This window comes from Lepidochelys kempii, chromosome 2 (assembly GCF_965140285.1).
Source record: "Lepidochelys kempii isolate rLepKem1 chromosome 2, rLepKem1.hap1, whole genome shotgun sequence".
NCBI lineage: Eukaryota > Metazoa > Chordata > Testudines > Cheloniidae > Lepidochelys > Lepidochelys kempii.
In genome coordinates this window covers 209812142-209837082 of record NC_136381.1, presented here as the reverse complement: position 1 = coordinate 209837082, position 24941 = coordinate 209812142, and the positions used below count along the sequence as shown (strand labels likewise).

At 44.3% G+C, this 24941-nt stretch overlaps 1 protein-coding gene across 1 annotated transcript in view; it reads left to right on the top strand.

Moving 5' to 3' along the window:
* STK31 (serine/threonine kinase 31) overlaps positions 1–21799 on the top strand; it is a 94966-nt gene extending 73167 nt beyond the window's left edge. The window contains exons 19-24 of the mRNA XM_073333714.1: positions 772–897; positions 1162–1248; positions 1991–2140; positions 3527–3652; positions 15700–15768; positions 20077–21799. Of these exons, the coding sequence (XP_073189815.1) occupies positions 772–897; positions 1162–1248; positions 1991–2140; positions 3527–3652; positions 15700–15768; positions 20077–20304 (786 nt within the window). The 3' untranslated portion in view covers positions 20305–21799. The remainder of the gene's footprint in view (positions 1–771; positions 898–1161; positions 1249–1990; positions 2141–3526; positions 3653–15699; positions 15769–20076) is intronic.
* The last annotated feature ends 3142 nt before the right edge of the window (positions 21800–24941 follow it).

The following is a 24941-nucleotide window of genomic DNA, read 5'->3' as shown; positions in this document are numbered from 1 at the left end:
CTGAAGGTCATCTAGTCCAACCCCCTGCTCGAAGCAGGACCAACTTCAGTCTCCATCCTACTCATACTAACACCTTCCCTACTGATTTCCAGGTGTCTCCTCTGCTTTCCACTGCCACGCTTCCCCCTCCTACCCACCAGCGTTCGGGAGATCAAGAAGTAATGAAGTTAATGTGGAACAGTGTAAACCAGTGGTGGGCAAACTGCGGCCCATGGGCCGCACACAGCCCCTGAGGGTAATCCGCTCTTGGGCCACGAGACAGTTTGTTTACATAGACTGTCTGCATGCCCGGCCCCCCACAGCTCCCAGTTGTCACGGTTCACCATTCCCAGCCAATGGGAGCTGAGGGAAGCAGTGCGGGCCTCAGGGATGTGCTGGTTGCTGCTTCCCACAGCTCCCATTTTCTGGGAACGGCAAACCGGAGCCACACCTGTGGACGGTCAATGTAAACAAACTGTCTCATGGCCCGCCAGCGGATTACCCTGATGGGCCTCTGGTTGCCCACCACTGGTGTAAACACTGCTCGTTAACTTGGCTATGATACTGTTTGCGCAATGGGAACACTGGACCTGTATTGCTAGTCCAACAATTTAAACGTTTACAAAGAAAATTTGGGACTTATCTCTCAGATCCCAGGTTGAGCATTATAATACAATGTAACAGGAGGTCACTCAATAGAATTTGTCTTGTAATTGTTCTAAAACATAAAATATAGTAATTCCACATTAACAATGTTAAATTAGGAATCATCTGAAAATTCTTTGTTTTCAGGGCTATTCTGTAGATGTGAACACAGAGGCAAAAGTGATAGAAAGAACAGCCAAATATCACAGAGCTTGGAGTGAATTTAAGGAGAAATCTGGATTATTACAGTTGATGTTCCTTTTTTTGTGCAAGGTAAATTCCAGATTGACATCCTTCTTTGATTGCTATTTTTCATCTAGAAGATTCATAATTTGTTGTTAAAGCTTTTTGTTTTTTAACCAAAGCTTTGCATAGAAAAACTGCCATGCAGAATTTACATAAGCAGTCAAATAAAATTAATTTGGTTTAGTGAGGATTTAATATGTGCTATATGTTGACTTCGCAGTAAATAGATATTTTAACTGAAATCCCCTTCTTTATCAGTCTATTGTCCTTGAGTTTTTTTTGTTTTTTAAGTCTGATCCTTTGGTATATCTGATGGTCCCATATTACCCAGGAGCAAGTCTAGGAGCACTGCAAGCTAGTACACCTTTAACTTCAGAAGTAAGTAATAGGGTAATTTATTCAAAATCTCAGCAAAGTTTTTCAACAAATATTTAAACCAACTTGATCCTCTCTTCTCTTATTTCACCTTTTTCTTTGCTGGCCAGTGATATGGCAATGTAACTTGCATTCACGGTGAGCACTGTTGAGAAAACCCTGCAAAGGAATAGGCCAGTTTGTGTTTTTATGAATACCTCAATTTAGTGTCCAGTCACTGGGGCTGGGATTTTCAAAGGACCCTGGAGGAGGGGACCTAACTCACGCTCCTTTCAATATTCCAGCCTTTGTTGTTGTTGCTATCCTTTAAAAAATATTGGCAAGCAAATTCTAATCATGATTAAAATGATCATGATTACTCTTGTCTGCATTTTCATCCTGTCATTTTCTTTCTTACCTTTCCTTCCCCAAAATGACTTCCAACTGTAAACAAGCCATTTGGACGCATAGCCTTCTTTTTAAATAAGTGGTCATAAGTTTTGTGAATGGCTTTTTCTCTTGCATTGCTTGTCAGGACAGAGCCAGGTATGAATCCATATATCCAAATGGGTATTTACATTGTGTGTTAAAAATGATTAATTCAGGTGTGCCTGGGTTCTTTTTTGACTGGCTCTGCAACTCTTCAGAATCTTACTAAGTGTTGTGTAGTTTCCCATTCAGAATACTTGCAATGGTTCTGCAGTGGAAGCATGCTGAGTTTTTTCACTTGGCTCCTTCAGTTTCTAAAATTTCTTCTTTTCATCAGGAAATATTGAAAGTGATGGAAGGAGTGGCTCGTGGTCTGCATACGCTGCACAAAGCTAATATAGTTCATGGATCTCTGCATACAAATAATGTGTTTGCTCTGAATCGAAAACAAGGAATTGTTGGAGATTTTGACTTCACCAAATCAGTGGTAATTTTTTTTTTCAAGTATATTCAGGGGTTTCCTTAATCTCACTCAGAATTCTTCATTATGAGTTATAGCATGAATGCCTTTGCTATTTTTTTTGGTACCCCTTATTGTGACAATTTAAAGGTAGGTTTTATTGACAAATTCTTCATTTGCCAGTGTATTTTGCATACTACTTCAAATGTGAAAGCATGGTGTATGCAATGATTCTGAATAATTCCAATATAGTGTTATAAGTACTGGTGGAATAAGTTTCTATAGGCACTATAACCTGAAAAAATATGATCTTTACTGAGTATGGCCCTGGTTCAGCAAAGCAGTTAAAAAAGAACATGGGTATTGTTGTATTGGATCAGCCTTGTCCAGGTCTAGGTTTGTCTAGTCCAGTATCCAGTCTCCAACAGTGGCAGTTAAATTCCCTGAAGATTGTGTCTGCACTGACCATGTTCCATCCAGGGGCTGCAGGAGCTGCAGTTATTACTCCTGGCACTCATGGAGTCCTGTGCTGGGCACAAGAACTGAGAGCAGGAATTCTCTCTGCTGTGCTCTAGCTAATCCTGGAGTCCAGGCGGAGGAGGAGGAGACATGCAACTGACTCTGATGTGGACCTGAGACAGAAAAAGCAGGAAGCCTGACAGAAATGAGACTAGAACCTAGTTCTTCTGAGTCCCAGTCCAGTGCTTTACTGCAAGGCCCACCTTCCTTCTCTGGGCTGAGAAGGAATGCTGCCCCTCTAGAGTTATATACAATAAGGCAGCCAGCTGGATATCTACATACCTCTTCAAATTTCTGCAAATTACATTTTTGATGAGTGGGTCTTGTATTCTGTAGTCTGTTAATCTGCTTTGTGGTTACCTACCCTTTGTTCTGGAGTTGTATGTTTCTATCAAAGTTATGTCTGTGTCTAGAATGGCTTAGAGAAACAGTGGAAAACAGTAGCTTTTCAAATTTTCTTTATTTCAACCTTAACATCGCAGTCGTTTCTCATGGTACTGGAGTATCTTTTCATGTGTAGTTTAGCTCACGAAAGCTTATGCTCAAATAAATTTGTTAGTCTCTAAGGTGCCACAAGTACTCCTTTTCTTTTTGCGGATACAGGCTAACCCGGCTGCTGCTCCGAAACCTGGTATTAGAATTGTTATTTTTCATGACGTGTGAGCAAGAATCGCCTAGTCCTGTGTTTTAAGAGTGATACTTCATTGCCTTTATTCCCCCTCTGCTCCATTTTTCGTAGTAGGAGGCCTTTACAATCCCGTTTGGGCCATCATTGAAGGAAGAAATGTAAGGCAAAGGTGTTCCTGTGAGATCATGGGGAATGGGAAGGAATGTTCATTTTACTGGATTGCCAGTTCGGCTTAAAATTGCTGATTGTAATGTTGTCCCTTCTAGGATCAACGTGCCTCTGCGAACTCTATGGTAGTTGGTAACTTGAACTTAATTTCCCCTGAATTAAGAATGGGACACCTGGCATCTCCATCCTCTGACATGTATGCCTATGGCTGCCTTCTATTCTGGGTATGTTATTGTGCATGAAAATGACATTTTGTTAATATAATGAAAATATAGTAGGCATTATAAATAGCAATAAATGTTATGTCCCTCTTCTATTTTAATCTGTCCTATTGTAATGAATGCTCATATTTTAAATTGAGTGCTGTGAGCAGAGGGAATGGGAATTAGATCTGTGAGCAGAAGAATGCATTTTTCAGTACAATTTACAGTGTGGCTTGTCTCCCTAAACAGCAGCACTTAATAAAATGAGGCTTTTGTTCTGTACACTGCAGCTTGTCAGTAGTATTATATTTCTCATCCTTTCTATGTAAGCTGCTTTCTCTAGCTTCATCTGCAAGTCAGTAGATAGTTGCCATCATTTTCCATCCCTCCTGTGATCTGAATCAAGAATGGGATTGTCAGGTGCTGTTTTTCCTGCAGTATCACTTGGATTTCCATCTTCTGGTATTAAGTCAAGGAAGAGAAAATGCCCCATTTTCAGTTAGTTACTGGGTTATGTTAGGTAATATGCTCTGCAGTAACTCATGCTGCCCTCATCCACCCTGGTTTTCTGTTGCTTTACTTCTGTGCTCCCTTGCTTAGGGTTCTGAGGATTCTAAGGACATAAATGTGGCAGTTGTAGAGATAGGTTTGTGCAAAATTCTACTTTAGAGGGGCTCAGTCATAAGGGTCAGTATTATGAATATAGGAATTTGGAGAAATGTCTAGGAAGCAGGGGTGGAGAACACAGTGTAGCTGTGCCCAGCAATCCACCACTAGAAGCTCTCTAGTTTGTTTTTAATAAAATTTGTATTCCTATCTCTTTCACTGATTTTCTGTTTAATGAGAACCCCAAGATTATTACATGGTGTCAGAAGTGCTATATGAAAATGAGACACTAATAATTTTGAGGTTTACTCCTGTGTTTGAAACAGAAAGGGGAACACGTGGAGCAGCAAATAGAGAAGAATAAAGGCTATTGTATGTATTTTATGAGCACAAAAGTAGCTCAGCTAGCTTAAGAAGGGAAGAAAGCCAAAACTGGATGTGTTGCAACCTCCATCCAGTCTGCAGTTGACAGGCAATGCTTCAAAGAACTGAAAAAAATTCCAACAGATTTGCTTAAGCAGCCACAGAGGCAGAGGCCAAAAATTATGAAGTGAAATCATCCATTTTTAAAGGTTGTTGGTGAGGATGCTTTGGATATTTGTAACAATGTTAAGTTCTTCGAGGGCTTGTTCACGTCCATTACACATTAGGTGTGCGCGCGCTGTGTGCACAAATGTTGGAAACGTTTTCCCTTAGCGGCTCCCTGTGGGCCCCCCCAGGGGCGCCACTGTGCCGTGCGTATATACCCCTGCTGGCCCGACCCCCTCCAGTTCCTTCTTCCCGTCCGTGGTGGCGTTGGAACAACTTCTCTCTCTCTCTTTCTCTCTCTCGTAGAAGAGTAGTCCCTTAGCCTTCAGAGTAGCTGTTATCAGTTAGTTAACATACCTTTATTGTGGACGCTTAAGTGATTAGGTGCTTGGAGGCTTCGAGCACCCACCCCGGGCATGCCACAGGCCCACAGCTTCAAGGCTTGCGCCACGTGCTGCAAACCTATGCCAGTTAGTGACCCCCACAACTCGTGTCTACATTGCCTGGGGGATGGACATCAAACTGAACGGTGTAGGATTTGCAAGGCGTTTAAACCAAGAATAAGGAAAGAAAGAGACTTTCATTTAAAGCAGCTGTTGATGGAGGCTGCATTGCAGCCACCGGGCCCAGAGTGCCCGACGCCAGCTAAGGCTTCCTCGGTGCGTAGTGCCCCGGCACCAGCTAAGCACTGTAAACTGTCGGCCCCAGAGCGCCAGGCTAGGTCCTGGCACCGTTCGTCCTCCCCAGTGCAGCCCCCGGTGCAGCCGAAAGGAAGGCACAGTCGTGCTCCGCACAGGAGGCTGGCGCCTTCCAAGGCCCCAAGCGCTGATCAGAGCGGGAAGGCTGTGGTACTGGTGCCGACACCAGTGGTCCCGGCAGCACAAGCCCCACCGAGCCCAGACCTAAGTAAGCTCAGTGTGGACGATGGGCTTGAGGGCATAACGGATCAGCCCTCTACACCTGGCACCTTTTGAGGCTGCAAAGGACCTCATTGACCTGTTGGCAGCGAGCCCCCTCCCGTATGGGGAGAACCCTCTGGCACCCATGCCTTGGGTGCCGTCGAGGGGTAAGCTGGCAATGGTGTGCTGCTCGAGGACACCATCCCGGCACTGCTCCCAGAGTTGGTCCTGGTTGAGCTCCGACTCTGCGAACTCACGGTTGCTAGCGGCCCAGAAGGAGGTTGCAGCACCGGGAGTGAGTCCGCGCAAGGAAGCACTGGAAAGGGCACACTGCTCTCCGGCACCACCCAGAGACTGTCACTGGGAGGAGTTGAGACGGCCCTCGCCAGAGGACTCCTGCAGATGGTCCCGGTCCAGGTCCCGGGGATACCGGTACTGCTCCCTCTCAGCCAGGAGCCGCTTGTTCTCCTGCTGGCGCAGATCATTGGTACTGCCGTGGCCTTTGTGATCAGCGTCGCCACAATCCGGTGCAGACTCCGGCCACTAAAGCTACCCGCACCGGGCCCCAGACAGCAGGGACCCTCAGGTGGGCTGGCAACACCAATGGGGGCTGCCAGGTCATTGGCCCTTCTGGACACCCTGGGCGGAGGCTACAGTATCCAGGCCTCCAGCATCCCCCTAGGATAAACCGGAGAGACCAGCACCGAGTCTGGTGCCGTCCTATGGAGTCCCGGCCCGAGCCGGAGGCCCCTCCCACAGGAGGAGGGGAGCAGGAGGACCAACCAGAGGGGGTCGAGCAGTAGCTCATCTCCTCATCATCCCCGGATGAGGCGGTGGCGGGTACAGAGGTGTCCGGCCCTCCACCGGTAGACCATAGAGCCCCCCAGGAGTTCCTGCGTATGGTCGCCCAGAACTTGGGGTTGCAGGCTGAGGAGATGGTTGAGCAGGAGGACCCCATGGTGAACATTTTAAGCCCCAAAGGTCCATCCAGAATAGCGCTCCCACTCATTAAGACCATTCAGTCCAACTATAAGACCATATGGCAGACCCCAGCGCTCCAACGGCCAAAGGAGTGGAGCGTAAATACTTTGCCCCATCTAAGGGCTTTGAGTTTCTGTTCTGCCACCCGAGTCCATGCTCCCTAGTGGTCTCAGCGGTAAACGAAAGGGAGCGCCATGGACAGGAGGCCCCAGCCCCTAAGGCCAAGGAGGCGAAACGCCTGGACCTTTTTGGCAGAAATGTGTACTCATCTGGGGGCCTTCAATTAAGGATTGCGAACCACCAGGCTATCCTCAACAGGCACAATTTCAACTCTTGGGCGGCGGTGGGGAGGTTTAAGGACAACCTTAAGGACAACCACAAGGTTCCCAACAGGAGTTCATGGCCCTGGTGGACGAGGGCAAGGCAGTAGCCAAGACCTCTCTCCAGGCCTCCCTGGATTCGGCAGATGTAGCGGTTAGAACAGTCGCGTCGGGGTGGTCATGAAGCACTCGGCATGGCTCCAGGAGTCAGGCCTGCCACTCGAGGTCTAGAATTCACTCCAGGACCTCCCCTTCGAAGGGTCTGGACTCTTCTCAGACCAGACAGACACGAGGCCGCACAGCCTTAAGGACTTGCGAGCTACGCTTAAGTCACTGGGTATGCACACCCCGGCGACCCAGAGGAAGCCCTTTAAGCCGCAGCCTCCCCCTCAACACCAGTACCTGCTTTGCCATGGGCATGAGCCTTACCGTAGGTGAGGCAGGGATAACAGGCAGCAGCGCAACAACAGTAACAATAATGCGCCGGGCCAGAACCAAGGCCAGCACAAACCCCAGCTGGGCACTAAGCCAGGCTTTTGAAGGTGTGCTCGAGGACAGCGTACCAGACCAGTCACCGGATCTGTCCCTTTGTTTATGTAACTGCCTGTCCCGTTTCTCCTGAGTGTGGTCCACCGTTACGTCAGATCGCTGGGTCTTACACACGGTGCAGAACGGGTACTCGCTGCAGTTCGCCTCCCTCCTACCCCCCTTCCCTGTCCCTCTTCAGGGACCCCTCTCACAAGCATCTCCTAGAGAAGGAAATCCACTCACTGCTAGAGGTGGGGGCGGTAGAGGTGGTGCCGCACAGCCTAAGGGGGAAGGGGCTCTACTCCCGGTACTTCCTCATCCCCAAGGCCAAAGGGGGTCTTCGCCCCATCCTAGACCTGCGCGGGCTCAACACGTTCCTGGTCAAGGCCCTGTTCCGCATGGTCTCTCTGGGCACCATCATACCTTTCTTGGATCCAGGGGACTGGTACGCTGCCCTCGACATGAAGGACGCGTACTTTCATATTGCCATCCACCCAGCACATTGGCTGTTCCTACGCCTCACTGTGGGCCAAGAACATTACCAGTTTGTGATTCTCCCGTTAGGTCTACCTGCGGCCCCACGGGTGTTCCTGAGGTGTGTGGCGGTGGCCTTCTTACGGAGGTAGAGAATCCGGGTGTACCCATACCGTGACGACTGGCTCCTGGCGGGCTGATCCAAGGCGGAAGTGCGGGGCCATGTGGAGGTGGGCCTGAGATTGTTCCGCGAGCTGGGGCACCTGGTCAACGTCCCCAAGTCCACGCTCGTACCCACGCAGAAAGTGGAATTCATAGGGGCAGTCCTGGATGCGGTGCAGGCCAGGGCAAGCCTTCCAGTATCCCGATTCCAGGCTATCCAGCAAGCGGTGGCCTCCCTGCACCAGTTTACGACGACAACGGCCAGGTGCTGCCTGCGGCTGCTGGGCCACATGGCAGCATGCACGCACGTGGTCAGGCATGCCAGACTGAGACTCAGGACTCTGCAGGCGTGGCTTGCTCGGGTGTACCGCCCAGGCAGGGACGCCCTGGACTTGGTAGTGACAGCCCCAAGGGACGTGCTGGACTCCCTGCTGTGGTGGCAGTCCCAGCCTGTGGTTTGCAAAGCTATCCCCAACCGGACCTGACGCTGGTGACGGACGCTTCAGACCACGGATGGGGGACTCACCTGGGGGACCTCATGATGCAGGGGTTGTGGTCCGGAGCAGAGCGATCGCTCCATATCAATGTGAAGGAGCTCAGGCGGTTCGTCTCGCCTGCCAGACCTTTCACGCCACTCTGAGTGGTCACAGCGTGACAGTTCTGACAGACAACACTACTGCCATGTTTTATATAAATAAACATGGCGGGGCTCGTTCCTCACCACTCTGTCGCGAGGCTCTCCTCCTCTAGGATCTTTGCATAGCCCATGCAATTCACTTCAAGGAGTCTCATCTCCCGGGGGTATGGAACGAGCTGGCAGACTCCCTCAGCAGGTCATACCACATGCATGAGTGGATGGTCAGGACGGATGTCGTGCTTTCGCTCTTCCGCAGGTGGGGGTTTACCCAGGTAGACCTGTTTGCCACCAGGGCCAACGCCCAGTACCCACGGTTCTGCTCGTTCTAGGGCCGCAGTCCGGGCTCGCTTGTGGACACATTTGCGATCCCGTGGAGTGGGGGCTTGATGTATGCCTTCCCACCGCTCCCCTTGGTACACAAGGTCCTACTCAAGGTGTGCAGGGACAGGCAGATGGTGATCTTCATTGCCCCAGCCTGGGCCCGCCAGCACTGGTACACATCGCTCCTAGCTGTCGGTGGAGGCCCCAGTAGTCCTGCCCCTTACACCGACAGCTCATTATGCAGGACGGCGGGCGGCTTCTCCACCCCGATCTACAGTCACTGCACCTGATGGCGTGGAGGCTTTGTGTCTAAATGCCCTGGAGAGCCAGTGCTCCCTTCCCATGCAGCTGATCCTGCTTGGCAGTAGAAAGCTCTCTACCAGGGTGACCTATATGGCCAAGTGGAAAAGGTTCTCTTGTTGGTGTGAACCCCGACAGGAGCAGCCATGCCAGGCCGCGGTGCAAGCCATCCTGGAGTACCTCCTATACCTCAAGTAGCCCTGTCCTCACTCAGAGTACGCCTGGCAGCCATCTTCGCCTTCCATCTGGGGTTCTTGGGGGGGCTCGGTGTTTTCCCACCCAATGGTGGGATGGTTCCTTAAAGGGTTGGAGAGGGTGTTTCTGTACTCCCGCCCCCCAGTCCCTCCATGGAACCTTAACTTGGTCCTCTCTAAACTCATGGGACCTCCTTTCGAGCCCCTTACTTCCTGTTCTCTCCTCCACCTTTCCTGGAAGGTGGCATTTCTGGTTGCCATTACCTCGGCCAGAAGGGTGTCCGAACTGAGGGCCCTCACTTCTGAGCCACCGTATACAGTATTTCACAAGGACAAGGCGCAGCTCCGGCCACACCCCAAGTTCTTCCCTAAGGTGGTCTCCCAATTCCATTTGGGCCAGGACATTTGTCTGCCAGTGTTCTTCCCGAAACCGCATATGGACCCGAGTCACCGCAGCTTGCACACCCTGGATGTGCGTCGAGCGCTGGCGTTCTATTTGGAGCGCACCAAGCCCTTTCACAAATCCGCACAGCTGTTTGTGGCTGTAGCCGAGAGAATGAAAGGCCTCCCAGTGTCGGCGCAGCGGATTTCGTCTTGGATTACAAGCTGCATCCGGGCATGCTATGAGCTCGCAAGTGTTCCGGCCCTGGCGGTCACAGCCCACTCGACCAGGGTGCAAGTGACTTCCACGGCGTTCCTGGCACAGGTCCCGATCCAGGAGATCTACAGAGCAGCCACCTGGTCCTCGGTGCACACCTTCACGACCCATTATGCGGTCAAACAGCAGGCCAGAGAGGATGTGGCGGTTGGCAGAGCAGTCCTCCGAGCAGTTGTTCCGTGACTCCTACCCTCCTCCAGAGGTAAGCTTGTGATTCACCTAATGTGGAATGGACGTGAACAAGCACTCAAAGAAGAAAAAACGATTACTTACTTTCTCGTAACTGTTGTTCTTCGAGATGTGATGTTCACGTCCATTCCACCACCTTCCCTCCTGGGAAGAAATGCTATAGAAGATTGTTGAGGATCATTTAGGAATTGAGAAGTGTAATTGTTTACAACGAGCAAGAGAGAGGTGATGTGTTGGCTGTGGATCAATCACAACATTACTAATGTGGTAGGAAACAGCTTTTCATGCTTAAAATATAAGTCATGCCAACAGGCAGAGCCACTAAGACCTCAACCAGTTTCACAAAGAGCTTATGAGAAGGTAGGCCTTGATTTATTTAGCGGGCAATCAAAGGATTATTTAATAGTCACAGATTATTTTGCACACTGCATAGTACTAATATTAAGTCAGTGATAGCTGCCATGAAGGGACTCTTCTCCAGACATGGAATTTCAAATGAAGTCTTTAGCTATAATGGAATGCAGTTTTCCAGTGCAGATTTTAGGCAATTTGCCATGGATTGGGATTTTCATCATAAAACATCATGTCCAAATTACCTCCAGTCGAATGGACTTGTGGAAAGGTCGGTATGGATGGTAAAGAACTTTAAAAGAAAGACTTTTAACAATGGGGGTGATTTGTATAAAGCTTTGTTGGTTTACCAAAGTACACCTCTGAAGAATGCCTCTTTTCCAGCTCAGCTGTTGTTGGGAAGAATGATCAGATCTAATTTAACAAGTACTGATATCTTGCTGAAATCTCATAACAGTGAAATCACATGGAAGATTAAATCAGAAGAGGAAGCAGAAATGTTATTTTGACAAAAGGACCCATGATGTCCTATCTCTTAACCTAAGTGATAGTGTGCCTGAGGAATCACACTTACAATACTGGGGCCAAAGGGGTACCATTAAATAGCATCTGCATCCAAGGCCTTACATAGTCCAGAAAGACCAAGGGGACACATTTCAGCATAATTAAAGGAAGCTAAAAGTAATCCCAGAAAGTTACAAAACATCGACAGTAGATGTGGACTCTGGCATTTCCCAAACCTACTTTTGCCAATTTCTCCTTTATCTGTTGATGATAAACAATCAGCAAGAGAACAACTCAGACTCTAATGAAAGGCTGATACAGAGAAGATCAGAGAGGCAGATTTTAAAGTCCTAAAAGACTTATGGAGACTTGATAACCTGCAAAAAAGGAGTATTTGAGGAAAGTGAGTGGTAAAGACTCACTCTAGAGTGATGTGCTGATAATGTCCCCTGGGTTGTTGGGTTTATGGAAATGTACTAGATGGCTTATTTAATGTATGTGTTGTTAGATAGTTGGGGTGTGTGTGTGTGTTTATATATAATATACATAAAGCCATATACATATATATACACATATATAAAGCTAATTTTTTAAAGGGGGAAGATGTAGAGATATGTTTGTGCAAGGCTCCCTCATAAGGGTCAGTTTTATGAATATAGGAATTTGGAGGCATGCCCTGGAAGCAGCATGAAGAACACAGTGTAGCTCTGCTCAGCAGTCCACCACAGAAGCTCTCTACTTTGTCTTTAATGAAACCTTTATTTTTTCTGTCTCATTCACTGGTTTGTTGTTTAATGAACCCCAAGATTATTGCAGCAATGGTCAGGTATTTAATATGAAAAATGACATTAAACAGCTGTGGGTTAATTTCAAGCATCCACGTTCCCAAGCTGTGATTTTAGTAGGAACGTTCCTGACATCTCATAACTGCCTCACCAGGAGCCAGTTACAACTGGCGGTAAATAACTGGGCATTCCTGACAACTCTCAGCAGGTTAAAGAGGTCCCACTCCATCAGTTGCAGTGTGATAGGTTTGATAATAGCTTCTATGCCAGAGCATCATAGAGGACTTAATTATAGACTTCACTTTGGTAACTGACCCTGGACCTGTTGCATGGATGCTTGCAATGAGGAGATCTTAATTCCCTGTGCTGAGCAGGTAAAAGATTAATACAAAGCTGTTAGTGGTTAGACTGGTTAGTTAATGTCACTTTTCAATATGTTTTCTTCTTGATTTTATTTAGGAAATGATAGGTAAAAATGAAGCAGTCTCCATGTTTGTAAATGGGATTATTTCTAGTAAAATAAGAAATTCTTAAATCCAAAACTAACAAATGTTTAATCACCATGACAGCAGCTAGTTGTAATGTATTAATGCGATAGGGCTTATGTATGTTTTCAGGAGTTTAAAGTCACATTAAAGGTGGTTGAAAAAATAGTTTTCATTGTATAGGAGGGCTGGGGGCGCTTGGCATAATAAATAGGTTAAATACATGTATTCCTGCATGTAGGGGGTAATGTGAATTTTGTATACAAAACACACCATTCTTAGAAGAAATGAAAAGAATGCAACACAAGCTTTAGGCCAAAACAAGTTCAATCCTAAATTCATCATTGACGTAAGCAGGTGTTGCCCCTATTTCTCAGTATTGTGGAAAGAGGGTCATTGATGGAGTTAAGCATGGAGGGGTAACATCTACTGTGCCTTTATCCAGCACTGACTGCTAAGCAGTGCCAGTGGCCACTGGAATGTTGTTAAAGAACAATTTTGGTACCGGCGATGTTTCTTCCTGGTGAATTGTAAATTCTGTGTCCTTGGCCTGCATAACTACTGGGAGTGTATATAGGGGAGGGAAATCGCCTGGTACTTTTCACAAGAAAAGAAACCCTTCTACTCCCTAATCACTTAAATATGTTGTTCATAGCTGTAGGAAAAATCAGCTAGGGTGTTCCTAGTGGGTGCAGGAGTTAGTGGTGGCTGGCAGGGTGAAGCAAAAAGGTGTGTGTGTGTGTGTGCTGAGGAGTGGCAGACAGATTGTAACATGGTTAACAGTTGCAGCTGTACCAGTGACCCTGGAAAGAGGCAGGAAAAAGTGACCAATATGGGAGGAGAAGGAAAGGTGAATAAAGAGGTGCAGAATTGGCTGGTGAAGGCTGGCTCTACATAAAGAAAGGTTTGTAATATGATGTGACAATAGCAGCCCTCTGAAATCTCATCAGTTCCATAGGTACAGCTATCTGTTTCCTGCCCAAATTCCAGGTTGGTTAATACACATCTAATCATACCATTGCCCCCTTGTAATTCAAATTGGTATGGTAGTATCACTATAACTCACTGGATCACAGCTGAGAATACCACATTCAGGACAGACTTCTGAGAAATAGGGCAGACTCATCCCAAACTGATGGTTATTCTATCATTAGATTATACCAAGGTGTGATAAATGAAGGGGTCGGGGGGTTAGCTCCCTTTTATGGACACCCAGCCAGCCAGTTAGCTATAAAGTCCCTCTTGGTGGCTGTTCTCTGCTTGCTTTACCTGTAAAGGGTTAATAAAGTCCCCCAGGCAAAGGAAAGAGAGTGGACACTTGACCAAAAGAGCCAATGGGAAGGCTAGAACTTTTTAAAATGGGGTGGGGGAGGGAAAACCTTCCCCCTTGTCTCTGTTGTGGTTCTCCTGGAAAGAGGGGAACAAGGAGCAGTTATACTATGAGAAGCTTGAAGCCAGGTATGATCGCAGATCATCAGATCATACCTAGAACTACTTATCTGGAACCCCCAAATGTGTAAGTAGATCAGGAATGTTTAGAAAGACGCGATTAGGTTTATTTCTGTTTGTTTCTTATGGCTAGTGGACTCCTCTGTGCTAACCCCAGATGCTTTTGTTTGCTTGTAACCTTTAAGCTGAACCTATTTTGGGTACTTAATTTTTGGAATTGCTCTTTTAAAATCTATCAAAAGCCTGAGTTCCAAATGTATTTTCTTTCTTTTTGTTTTTAATAAAATTTACATTTTTTAAGAACAGAATTGGATATTTGGTGTCCTAAGAGGTTTCTGCATATGTTGTTTAATTAGTTGGTGGCAACAGCTAATTTCCTTTGTTTTCTTTCTCAGCTCTTTCCCAGAGGGGTGTGTGTGAAAGGGCTTGAGGGTACCCCACAGGAAGGAATTCCGAAGTGTGCCTTCCTGGGTTCCAAAAAAATGGGTTTTGCATTTGGGTGGTGGCAGTGTTTACCAAGCCAAGGTCAGAAAAAAGCTGTAACCTTGGGAGTTTAATACAAGCCTGGAGTGGCCAGTATTAATTTTTAAAAATCCTTGTGGGCCCCCACCTTCTGCACTCGAAGTGCCAGAGAGGGCAATCAGCCGTGACACAAGCCAATAACAAAAGTGAACTTCTGTATCACCAGACTGGTTAACAAGAGGTTAAAAATGCAGACTCCATGGGCATTCCAGCCCTGGGCATTCCAACCCTTGGCTCACCACCCAGATGCTGGAATTCATGATGAGTGGTTATTGAAAACCAGTTTTATCAGATATAGGGCCTTTCCAAGTCCAAGGTATCAGCCACATAGCCAAGTCAATATATAACTCAGATCTTACTCAGTTACGCTGATACCAATCTTTAGTAGCTAAAAACTAAAGGTTTGATAATATAAAAAAGAGGGAAAAGAAGAGAGTTATTGAATAGTTAAAGGATCATAGACATACAAGTGATTTTCAGTGTTCATAGATCAGGATCACAGCAGTAATGGAATAAACTACTGGCTTGCAGAAGTCACTCTCTAATCAGATTGGGCATCACCAGTCCTTGTTTAAAGCTTCCTTGTTAGAAATCCAGTCCAGAGAAATGAAGCAGGAAATGAAGACGAAATGAAAATCTTTCAGGGGTCTTTACAAGGCAGTCATGACAAGAATCTTATTGCTCTTATGGGTAGGATATATGTGTGACTGAGGGGTGGCAGACAGGGCTAATCATCTTACAATATACTAGTAAGGCTTCTTCTAGTAGTACATATACAACCAGATCCAGGACTCTGGAGTTTGAATCTCATTTTTAAAAGGCTCTGCTCAGCTTTCCTTGGAGCCTCTGATGGCTTTATGTACTTTTGATACTAAAAGTAAAATTTCTAGTGGTTGTTATATCTTTACAGATAATGTAGGTGGCTTGGAAGCCCCTGTGTGGGTTTTCCAGTACTATGAATCTGTACTTAAGATTTTTGGAGACTCTTAATTCCAAAGCTAGTATTCCCACTTCATTTGGAAAAAAAGATCTCCTTGACCAGTGTTTACCCCTCTGTAAAACTAGAGGTGAGATATTAGCATAGCATGTTTTAGAGATGGAACTCTAAATTTTTTTCTCTGAACAATACACAGTCACATTTGAATATATGCAGGGATTGTATTTTTAACTTGCAGCTGTTTGTTGGAGACCAAGAATTTAAAATTAAGGAAAATGGAACCCCTGAAGTGGATGGACTTAATATGGTATGTGAACTTCCTTATTTGGCAGCTGAGTGAGACATACAGAATATAGGCCAGTGCTGTTTAGCTGGTTTTATTAAATGTTTGATTAAAATGCCATGTTTATAAAATGTTTAATTGACAGTTTGGCTGTAAGAATTCTCAATAGCATACACAAATGGAATCATTATTGAAAAGGTGGAAGAGGCTGAAGTTCTCTTCATATTTGACCCTGTTCTCCACGAGAAGTAAAACACTTGCCTCAAATGTGTTAATCTAATAAAGCTAGTTTACATACATACAGGTTTAGGGCAAAATTTTCAAATGTGGATGCCTTAAATTATGCACCTAAATAAGGATCTGATTTTTTCAGAGGTGCTGAACACCTACATTTGAAAATGTTGGCTTTAGTGCTTCCTGACAGCTCTAAGAAGTATGTTCTCATGTTAATGCTGAAGGATTACCCCATACTTCTAATGGACATTGCCTAATCTTTTAAAAATGTTTATTGCTGTTACAAAAATTTATTCTGTGCCCTTCACCATGTAATTTAGCTGTCACTATCAAACACACACTAATTTAAATGAATATTAAATTAATATTTTATTAATATTAGCCATAAACAGGAATTCAACTATTTTATTGGTAATGTCAATTTTAACAAACCGTTACTATCTATTTGAAAAACTGCAAACCAGAATTGAAGAGGTGGTCTATGAAATAGCCTGGCCCTATTCAATTTAAGACTTCATTGATCTCCTTCCTTCTGTCCCTCTGTTTCCGCTCTTTCCTATGCATTTGTTTCCCCATATACTTGTTTTTACCTAAGTTTTCAACATCCTCCCAGCAAAGTACTGTGCCTGATTCACAATAGCCTGTTTGCTGTTGTCACAGCTTTAGTAAAAGTAAAAAAAAAAAAAAGTTTCACGCTGTATTTATGTAATGATTATGCGTACAAAAGTGACTGTCATCTAGCAATACAGTGTTTATTACAGATGTGAAACATTAACTGGGGAATAATAATAAAAACTTCACTTTGGCTGAGAAGGCATTCTTTAAACTAACAAGTTTAGCATATCATGTGTGAAAGCTGTGCAGATTTATTACAGTTAAAGCGATTAGGCTGTTGTGAAAACAATATTGTAAGACAAAAACAAAACTGATTACTTCACATGGAAATATCAGTTCTGACTGCCCAAGGATTTAAAAAGCAAAACAAAACCCAGAGTTTACCCAGAACCATTTGCCCAGTGTATATTTCAGCACATTGTTATGCTAGAGGAGACAGTCTCTTTGAGATGGGAGTTTGCTGAAACACCTCACACCCAATGTCAGGAAGGCTAACATAGCAGGATAAAGAAATCTGTCTGCAGTTCAACACATAGCAGGCATGATTATCCACTATCATGCACCTTGCATAATCACTTGCATCTGTGGAAAAACGCTACCACAGATATGAGTGGAGAATTCTGATTCTGTATCAGATTGCACTCACTTTGCACAGAAATACATGATTATCCAGAGTGCAAGGCAGTGGAGAATCATCCCAGCCTCTCTAAAACCTGTAACATTGTTTAATCCTTAAATACTGAAAAAAATTAACTTCTCTCTTGCTACTTAAGGCGTACAGAAAAACCTTAATTTTTCAGGAAAACAGAAATAACAAAATCCTCAAGAGATCAACAGTATCATCATCTGGGTCAACAGTAGCTGTCATATGATATCTGCTGTAATAAAATACTAATTTTATCAAATGTACTCTGAATTACGTGCATCCAGACTCAAATGGGTGATTCCAGCTTGCCAAACTTTGTTTGCTTTCCTCTGATCCAATAGTTTAAATACATTTGGAGATGTGAAGAAATGCTTTTTCTACCCAAAACGAATTAAGAATCCTTGAGAATAGTAATGTATAATTTCCTTTTATAGTTTTTAGCTATTAGAGAGCAAGATTTCCTTTCATCAGTGAATAAATTAGAATGCACCAGGCAATATGGTTCCAATCGGTATATTATCATGGGCAGTTTGAGATTCATCCCTTCCGTGTTTTGTACATGAGGCATCTGAGTCCAGAGGGAAAGTCATCCATGCTGCTCTTGGATTACAAGAATTTCAGTAAGAAAACTTCGAGTGCTTGCTCATGTCTATTCTAATGAAGGTGTGTGCACCACTGCTGGGAAGTTTTCCCCTGTGGTATCCAATGGGTCGGCTCTGCTGCCCCCTGGAGTTGCACTCTCATAGTGCTGGTATATAGTGTCCTGTCGAGTTGCTGCCCCCTGAGTTTTTTCTTACCGCCGATGAAGTTCTGCTCGTCCTTGCATTCACGCAAGTACTCTCCTCAGTTGATTTTGTCTTTTTTTCCTGTATATAGTTAGTTATAGTAACTAGAATTTACAACTTTGTGTTACTTAGTAGTTATTAGATTAGAACCTCGGTAAATGTGGTTACCTCGGTACCGGGACATGCCTCGGTGCCTGGGGTTTAAACTATGTGTGTTTTACCATAAGCCCATGCCCATTACTGATCCCCCTTCTAGCTGCCCTAAGTGCTTGGGGGAGGCCCACCTACGGGACTGCTGTAGGATTTGTAAACTGTTCAAACACTGTATCTTCAAGGACAAAGACCAGAGATTTAAAATCCTCATTATGGAAGCAGTTCTCCACCCCTCAGAGCTGAGCCAAGCCATCTTGGCACTGAGCACCTCTACTTTGGTGACAAGTGCACTGGCTTCTCTGAGAGACAGGTAGTGCAGCTTGACCTCACCAGCACCGGTTCAAGAGGTTTTTCTAGGGAGCGGAAAACCATCCCTTTGGGTCACATACCTGGCGAAGTGGAAAAGGTTCTCAATCCGGCCAGAAAGGGGTCTCGCTCATGTGATCATCAGTACTGTGTATTCTGGACTACTTGCTGGAATACCTGAAGCAGCAAGGGCTACCAACGTCTTCAATTAGAGTCCACTTAGAAGCAATCTCGGCTTTTCACCCATGGGAGAGCAGGTTCATCTTTGCATACTCACTCTGGTAGTTGCTTTCTCGAGGGGCTGGATAGGTGACAGCTGATCCTGCCCTGGAACCTTAACCTGATGCTGTCAAGACTCAAGGATCCCCCATTGGAGCCCTTGGCAACGTGCTCTGATGGCTATCACCTATGCCAGAAGGGTTTTGGAAATCAGGGCTCTTATGTCAGATTCTCCATACATGGTCTTCTTCAAGGATAAGGTCCAAATGCGCCCTCACCTAGCCTTTCTCCCAAAGGTGGTGTTGCAATTCCACAACAGTCAGGACATTTTTTTCCCGTTCTTCTACCCAAAGCCGCAGCCAGAAAGGCTCCATTCGTTGGATGTCAGGTGGGCACTTGCCTTTCACATAGAAAGGACTAAATCATTCAGGAAACTACTCAGTTTTTCATGGCGGTGGCAGACAGGATGAAAGGCCTCCCAGTCTCAACCCAGAGAATTTCATTGTGGATCGCTTCTTGTATCTGCGTCTGCTGCGATCTGCTGAAAGTCCCTGTTCTGATCCTGATGGCACATTCCACAAAGGCCCAAGCGTCTTCAGGTGTATTTGTGGCACAGGTTCCCATCCAAGATATCTGTGGAGCAACAATGTGGTCTTTAGTCTGTACCTTTGCAACTTACTATGCCATCACTCAGCAAGCCAGAGACGATAACTTCCTCAAACCTAAGACTCTGTTCTATTCCTCAGCAACTTTTAATGTGTTAAGCTTTGGACTGTAGAGTCCAAATAGTCTAAGGTATAAATGCAGGGCTGAGTATAAATTTAGCCACTGTTGGTTTACTTTCCATTTTTTCTTTATCTGTCAGAGGTGGGACTAACAAGTGGAAAAGTAAATCTTGAACATGACAAAAATTACAGTAACTAAAATGAATGTAGTGGAGGACACAAGACCGTTTTAATTGACCTTTTAATTGCCCTACTGGTGTTCAGGATTTCCCCGATGATGGCAAATAAAAACAGTAGAAATCATCCATTTATAATGGCTGTGGGAACTGGCACTGTGGGCCATGACATGTTACTGAAGAAATTGCCCGAGTGTGAGATTCACAAGCGTTAAAAGGTTAACGGTGCTTGTTTTTGTCAAGTTGTTAACAAGTACCACCTCTGTTTAATGTGTTCAGTATTGGAATTATATTAGGTTAGCACTGTTTTTTGCATGTGTAATATCTCTGGGCTCCAAGTACTTGGAAGAAGCATTGAGGAAATATTTGATTTGTTAATGGACATTTATGGAGTTGGAGACCTGCGTGTTTCTCCTGCTAAGTAACTCTTTTCACTCGCTTTCCCCTCCCTCTTCCCTTTTATTTTCTCTTAGGATAATAAGGTTAAATCTCTACTCTTGAATCTGATCTGCAGTAATAGAATGACAGCTGAGCAGGTGCTGAATGATGAGTGTTTCTTGTTCCCGGATGTGATCCCAGCTCCACCGCAGAGTGAACCTGGTGAAGAACTTGAATGTGAAAAGACAGAGGAAAAAGGCGAGGACATTATCAGTTCTGACAACAAGACAGATGACAATGAGGAGATTGACCCTTCTCAGTAGGCCAGAGGACTCGCCAGCCATTTGCTTCAGTTATTTTTATTTTGTTTGAGTTCTAAAAAAAAATAAAAACTTGCATGGGATCTGAAAGTAGTTGTCCTACACTCAAATATTCAAAATATAAAAGGGTTTGGTAAGCCTAACCATTTTTGTGTAATTACAGGTGTGGTCCCTTTGTTGGGATTTCTTTTAAAAAAGTATGTTGCTGAATAACTCTTTGAATAACTGTTTGAAGTTAAGAGCATGATGATGCTAATTGAGGCAATAGCAAAGAGAAATGCTCTAAAGTTTGGCAACGCTTTGCTTTATCACTTTGACATTCTGAGGACCTTTCGAGGGGATGTTATCTACTGGTGGTAGAGCTGTTAGCCAGATACCAGGAGATCAGACGTGTGAAATCATGACCCCTTTTCATGCCACTGTCCTCTCCCTCTTTCTTCTGCTCTGCTCCCTTCCAAGATGTTCCTGATAAAATAGATGACTGCTGCTCTTACTGAGGGGCCAGTGATGTGTTTTGTCAGATAGCCAAGCAGATATTCCAACAGCAGCTGCTTCCAAGACAAAAACCACCTGTGGTGCCTTGAGAATTGGTCAGCAGAATGTACTAAGTGGAGAGAGCTATCAAACCTATTTTCCCTCCCCAGAATCCAAGCAAGGTATGTTTGAGCTCCTCTGATTGAGTTGGCAAAAGGCCGAGGACATTGTGTCTGTCTCATCTTTGCAGTGCTGCCACCATGCCACCTGCCTGGCCAAATAAAATACTATGCCTTGTATTCTGCTTGTTTGTTTATAAAAGCGGGGGAAGGGGGAGCGTGGGCGTGTTTTTTATAGGAAATCATTTAATATCTTTCAGGTTTTGATGCATGACAAACATAAATAAGATTTCTGAATGTTTGTCTAAATATATTTTGAAGACTGCAGATTCTTACCATGGTGGGAGGGGAGGGTTGTTTGAATGAACAAAAGAATAAAAACTCAATTTTATGCAAAATTTGGAACAAGTCTATTTATAATTACTGGAGTGCAAGAAGTCACTCCTGACTTGCATGTTTATTGAAGCCACTGCTGAGTCACTCTTTCATTCAGTGGCGTATTTGGAGACTGAAATGGGAAGGAGGGAGCAGCAATGGAAAAGAAGAAGGGCGAGAGACATAATTCCTGTAAGAATATATCTGGCCACAGGGTGTTGCTCTTGACTGGTGATATTGCTCTTGGACAGCGTTTTAGCCAGAGACTAGTGTGTGTAGGGGAACTTTTAACAGAATTGGCCATTACCATTTGAAGAATGTACAGTGTTGTGTTTTTGTTTTGGGGAAAGACTAGGAAGTTTCAGGTACAATGATACAGTCAATACTAGACTTAAGATGCAGTCTTGGAATTGCTTCTGTAACGTTAAAGAATGTTTTGCTGGAGGTGGTATTTCAGCTTTAATTGATATTTGACTTTGACTTTGTTTTGTTACAGAATATTTGATTAAAATGTTGTCTTATTTTTCTGATTAGAGGACACTGATTTTCAGACATTTGTCTAATAAAAATCAGTGATAGAAAAATCTTTGTAAAGTGGTTTTGGTTTTAAAATTGTTTAGGGTTGACAAATTAATTTTGATTACAAAAAAGTCACAGATGCATAGTATATTAAAATGTGTATTATCATTAGAGTAAAACAACAAAATATACAACATTTTAAAAACTTTCATATTGTTGAATAAAGCATTTATTAATTCAGGGGTATGTTTTAAATACATGCAGCAGTAAGCATCATCTAGAGAGCTAACCTAATATTTGGGTTTTACTTTAGATACTGCGTTTAGAGTTCAGGTTGGGGAGGTATAATATACACAACTCCCTCCAACATGCTTTCTTGTGCCCTAGAATCTAAACTGTAATCTTATTATTGCTTACACTATGGTTCACCTAGGAGCCCCAATCATGAAGAAGGACCCCGTTGTGTGAGGTGCTGTACAAACATGAACCAAAAGATGGTCTATGCCTCAAAGAACTTACAATCTAAAGCTTGCATCTTGAATAAAAAATTTGTTAGGCCTTGTGGTTGTGAAGAAAACCTTCAAAATATGAACCAAGTGTGACCAATGTAGTGGTGATGGAGTTTGCAGCTAGCCTGAAACAAAGGTATGAAAAAAGGGAATCTGTTCCTGTTCGTTTTAATGAAAGTTAGCATCAATGCCTAATGATAATTTAAATGTCATTAACTAGTTCACTGATGAACAAGGCATGTAAGAGAGTAGAGGCTGGATGGTATTCTCTATCTACTGTGCATAACATCTCATTCTGGCACCATGAGGAGTGGTACTTGTAAGAATATCACGACTTATTGTGGAAGCTGTTGTTGGGTCTGCATCACAGTGAGGCAGAAGCCAATGATGTGGAGTCTGAGTATATTCTAAATGTGCCTTGTTTTATTTAAACACATATACCAATCCTGGAACAGCGGTAGCTACAAACAACATGCTGGTAATATTTTCTTTCAGAAATCTCATCCTGTCACCAATGGCCTGTTCTCAGAAAAGTTCTGCCTCAACAATTGACTTCCGTGAGACCTAGGCAGAGAGCAGAGTCTTCTGCTGCTTGCTCAGTTCCCTCTACAGAGAACCTTGCATACCAAAAGTAATACATAGCATGTCTTCCCAAGACTGAACATTTGCTTGCACATTAAGAAGAACTTGGTAGACTGTGTAACAGCAGCACCTGATGACACCTGCCTTAACATTTTTACCCGATCAAGAAAGGGCTATGCCTAATAAGCTCACCAGTGTGCATAATCATATTAGAACTTTTTACACAATCTAGTGAGAGTGGCAACTCATTTGTGCCATCTTGGCTAAGTGGAACTTGGTTTGTGGGAGAGTATTATTGCTCTTGTTTTCTCCTTTTGTTTTCTTCTTTTTGTGTGTGTGTGGGGGGGGGGGGCTGGTTTAATTCCTGACTTTATTTTCTATGTGAAAGCATAGATTCTGGAGCTCATGATAGCAACCTTCAGAATAAAGTACCTGTCTGCTAATCCCCAGTGACCACTCAGCAATAGAATCAGATCTGAAATAGAACCAGAACAGAATCTTGTTAGCAATTCATTTAAAAAAAGAAATTCAGATGCAGTCTCAGATATCTGGAATATTGTATTCTCCTACCTGTCGTTTGATTATGCAGCTACTGTGATGTTTTGGGTTTTTAGTATGATTATTCAGGCATCCAGATTCACCAGTAAGGACATAGACATTAACTATATGAAGGAAAGAAATGTAATATATATGGGGGAAAAAATTATTCCAAGTGAGTTGCACAGTCAACTTCTAATTGAATTGCTACACTATGTATAACGCACTATAATTTAAAATAGTAAGAATCTGAGTAAGATGTGTTTTAAAAAATGAAGCCCATAAGTAGGTACTTGTGCAGTATCATCTAGTGTATAGAGCACTGGACTGGAACACAGGAGAATGGCTTCTATGCGCAGCTCAGCTTGTGGTCTGCTGGGTGATTTTGGGAAATCACTTCATCTCTTTGTGCCTTTGGTTTCCCCATCTGTAAAATGGAGATAATGATACTGCTTTGCCTTGTAAAGTGCTTTGAGATCTATGGAGAAAAAGTGCTATATAAGAGCCAGACAGTGGTGGTGGTATTGTTTGTTGTTACATATCTTGTCTTCATAGTCCATACAGTTTAACTGATACGGAATTAAAAAGTTACTTTCACAAGATCTTGTTTTACTCATTTTTACTGTTTTCTTAGGGAGCTGGAGATTCAGGTCTTTTCCATTTTTTTCTTTCTTGTAATAAATGTGTGTGTAGCTTTAGTTAAAGAATTTGAGTATTGTCAAAGCTATTTGAAGAGGTTTTCTTCTCCTAAAAATATTTAAATTCAAACAATCAAAATGTTTGTGTTTGCTATGTCCAAGAACTGACACGCCAACAGATGAAGACAGAATATGGGTTCTCTTACAGTATCTTGCCATGGTATATCTGACACTATGAATTATTTGGTGAGTATATACCTGTAGAGTGATACTGATGTATTGCTAGAGACAGGAGAAGGGTACAGGACAATTCTGGGGGATTACTACTTGACTTATAGTTAGGGCCCTACCAAATTCGTGGCCATGAAAAACGCATCATGGATCATGAGGTCTGGTCTCCCCCTCGTGAAATCTGTTCTTTTGTGTGCTTTTACCCCATACTATACAGATTTCATGGGGGAGACCAGTGTTCCTCAAATTGGGGGGCCTGACCCAAAAGGGAGTTGCACGGGGGTAACAAGGTTATTTTAGGAGTGTTGCAGTATTGCCACCCTTCTGCGCTGCCTTCAGAGCTGGGCGGCTGAAGAGCGGTGGCGGTTGGCTGGGCACCCAGCTCTGAAGGCAGCACCCTGCCAGGAACAGTGCAGAAGTAAGGGTGGCAATACCAGACCACGTCATCCTTCCTTTTGCGCTGCTACTGGTGGCAGCTCTGCCTTCAGAGCTGGGCTCCCAGCTAGCAGCTGCTGCTCTCCAGCTGCCCAGCTCTAAAGGCAGTGCCACCGCCGGCAGCAGCAGAAAAGTAATGGTAGCAGTACCACAACTTCCCCTACAATAACCTTTCAACCACCCACAACTCCTTTTTGGGTCAGGACCCCTACAATTACAAC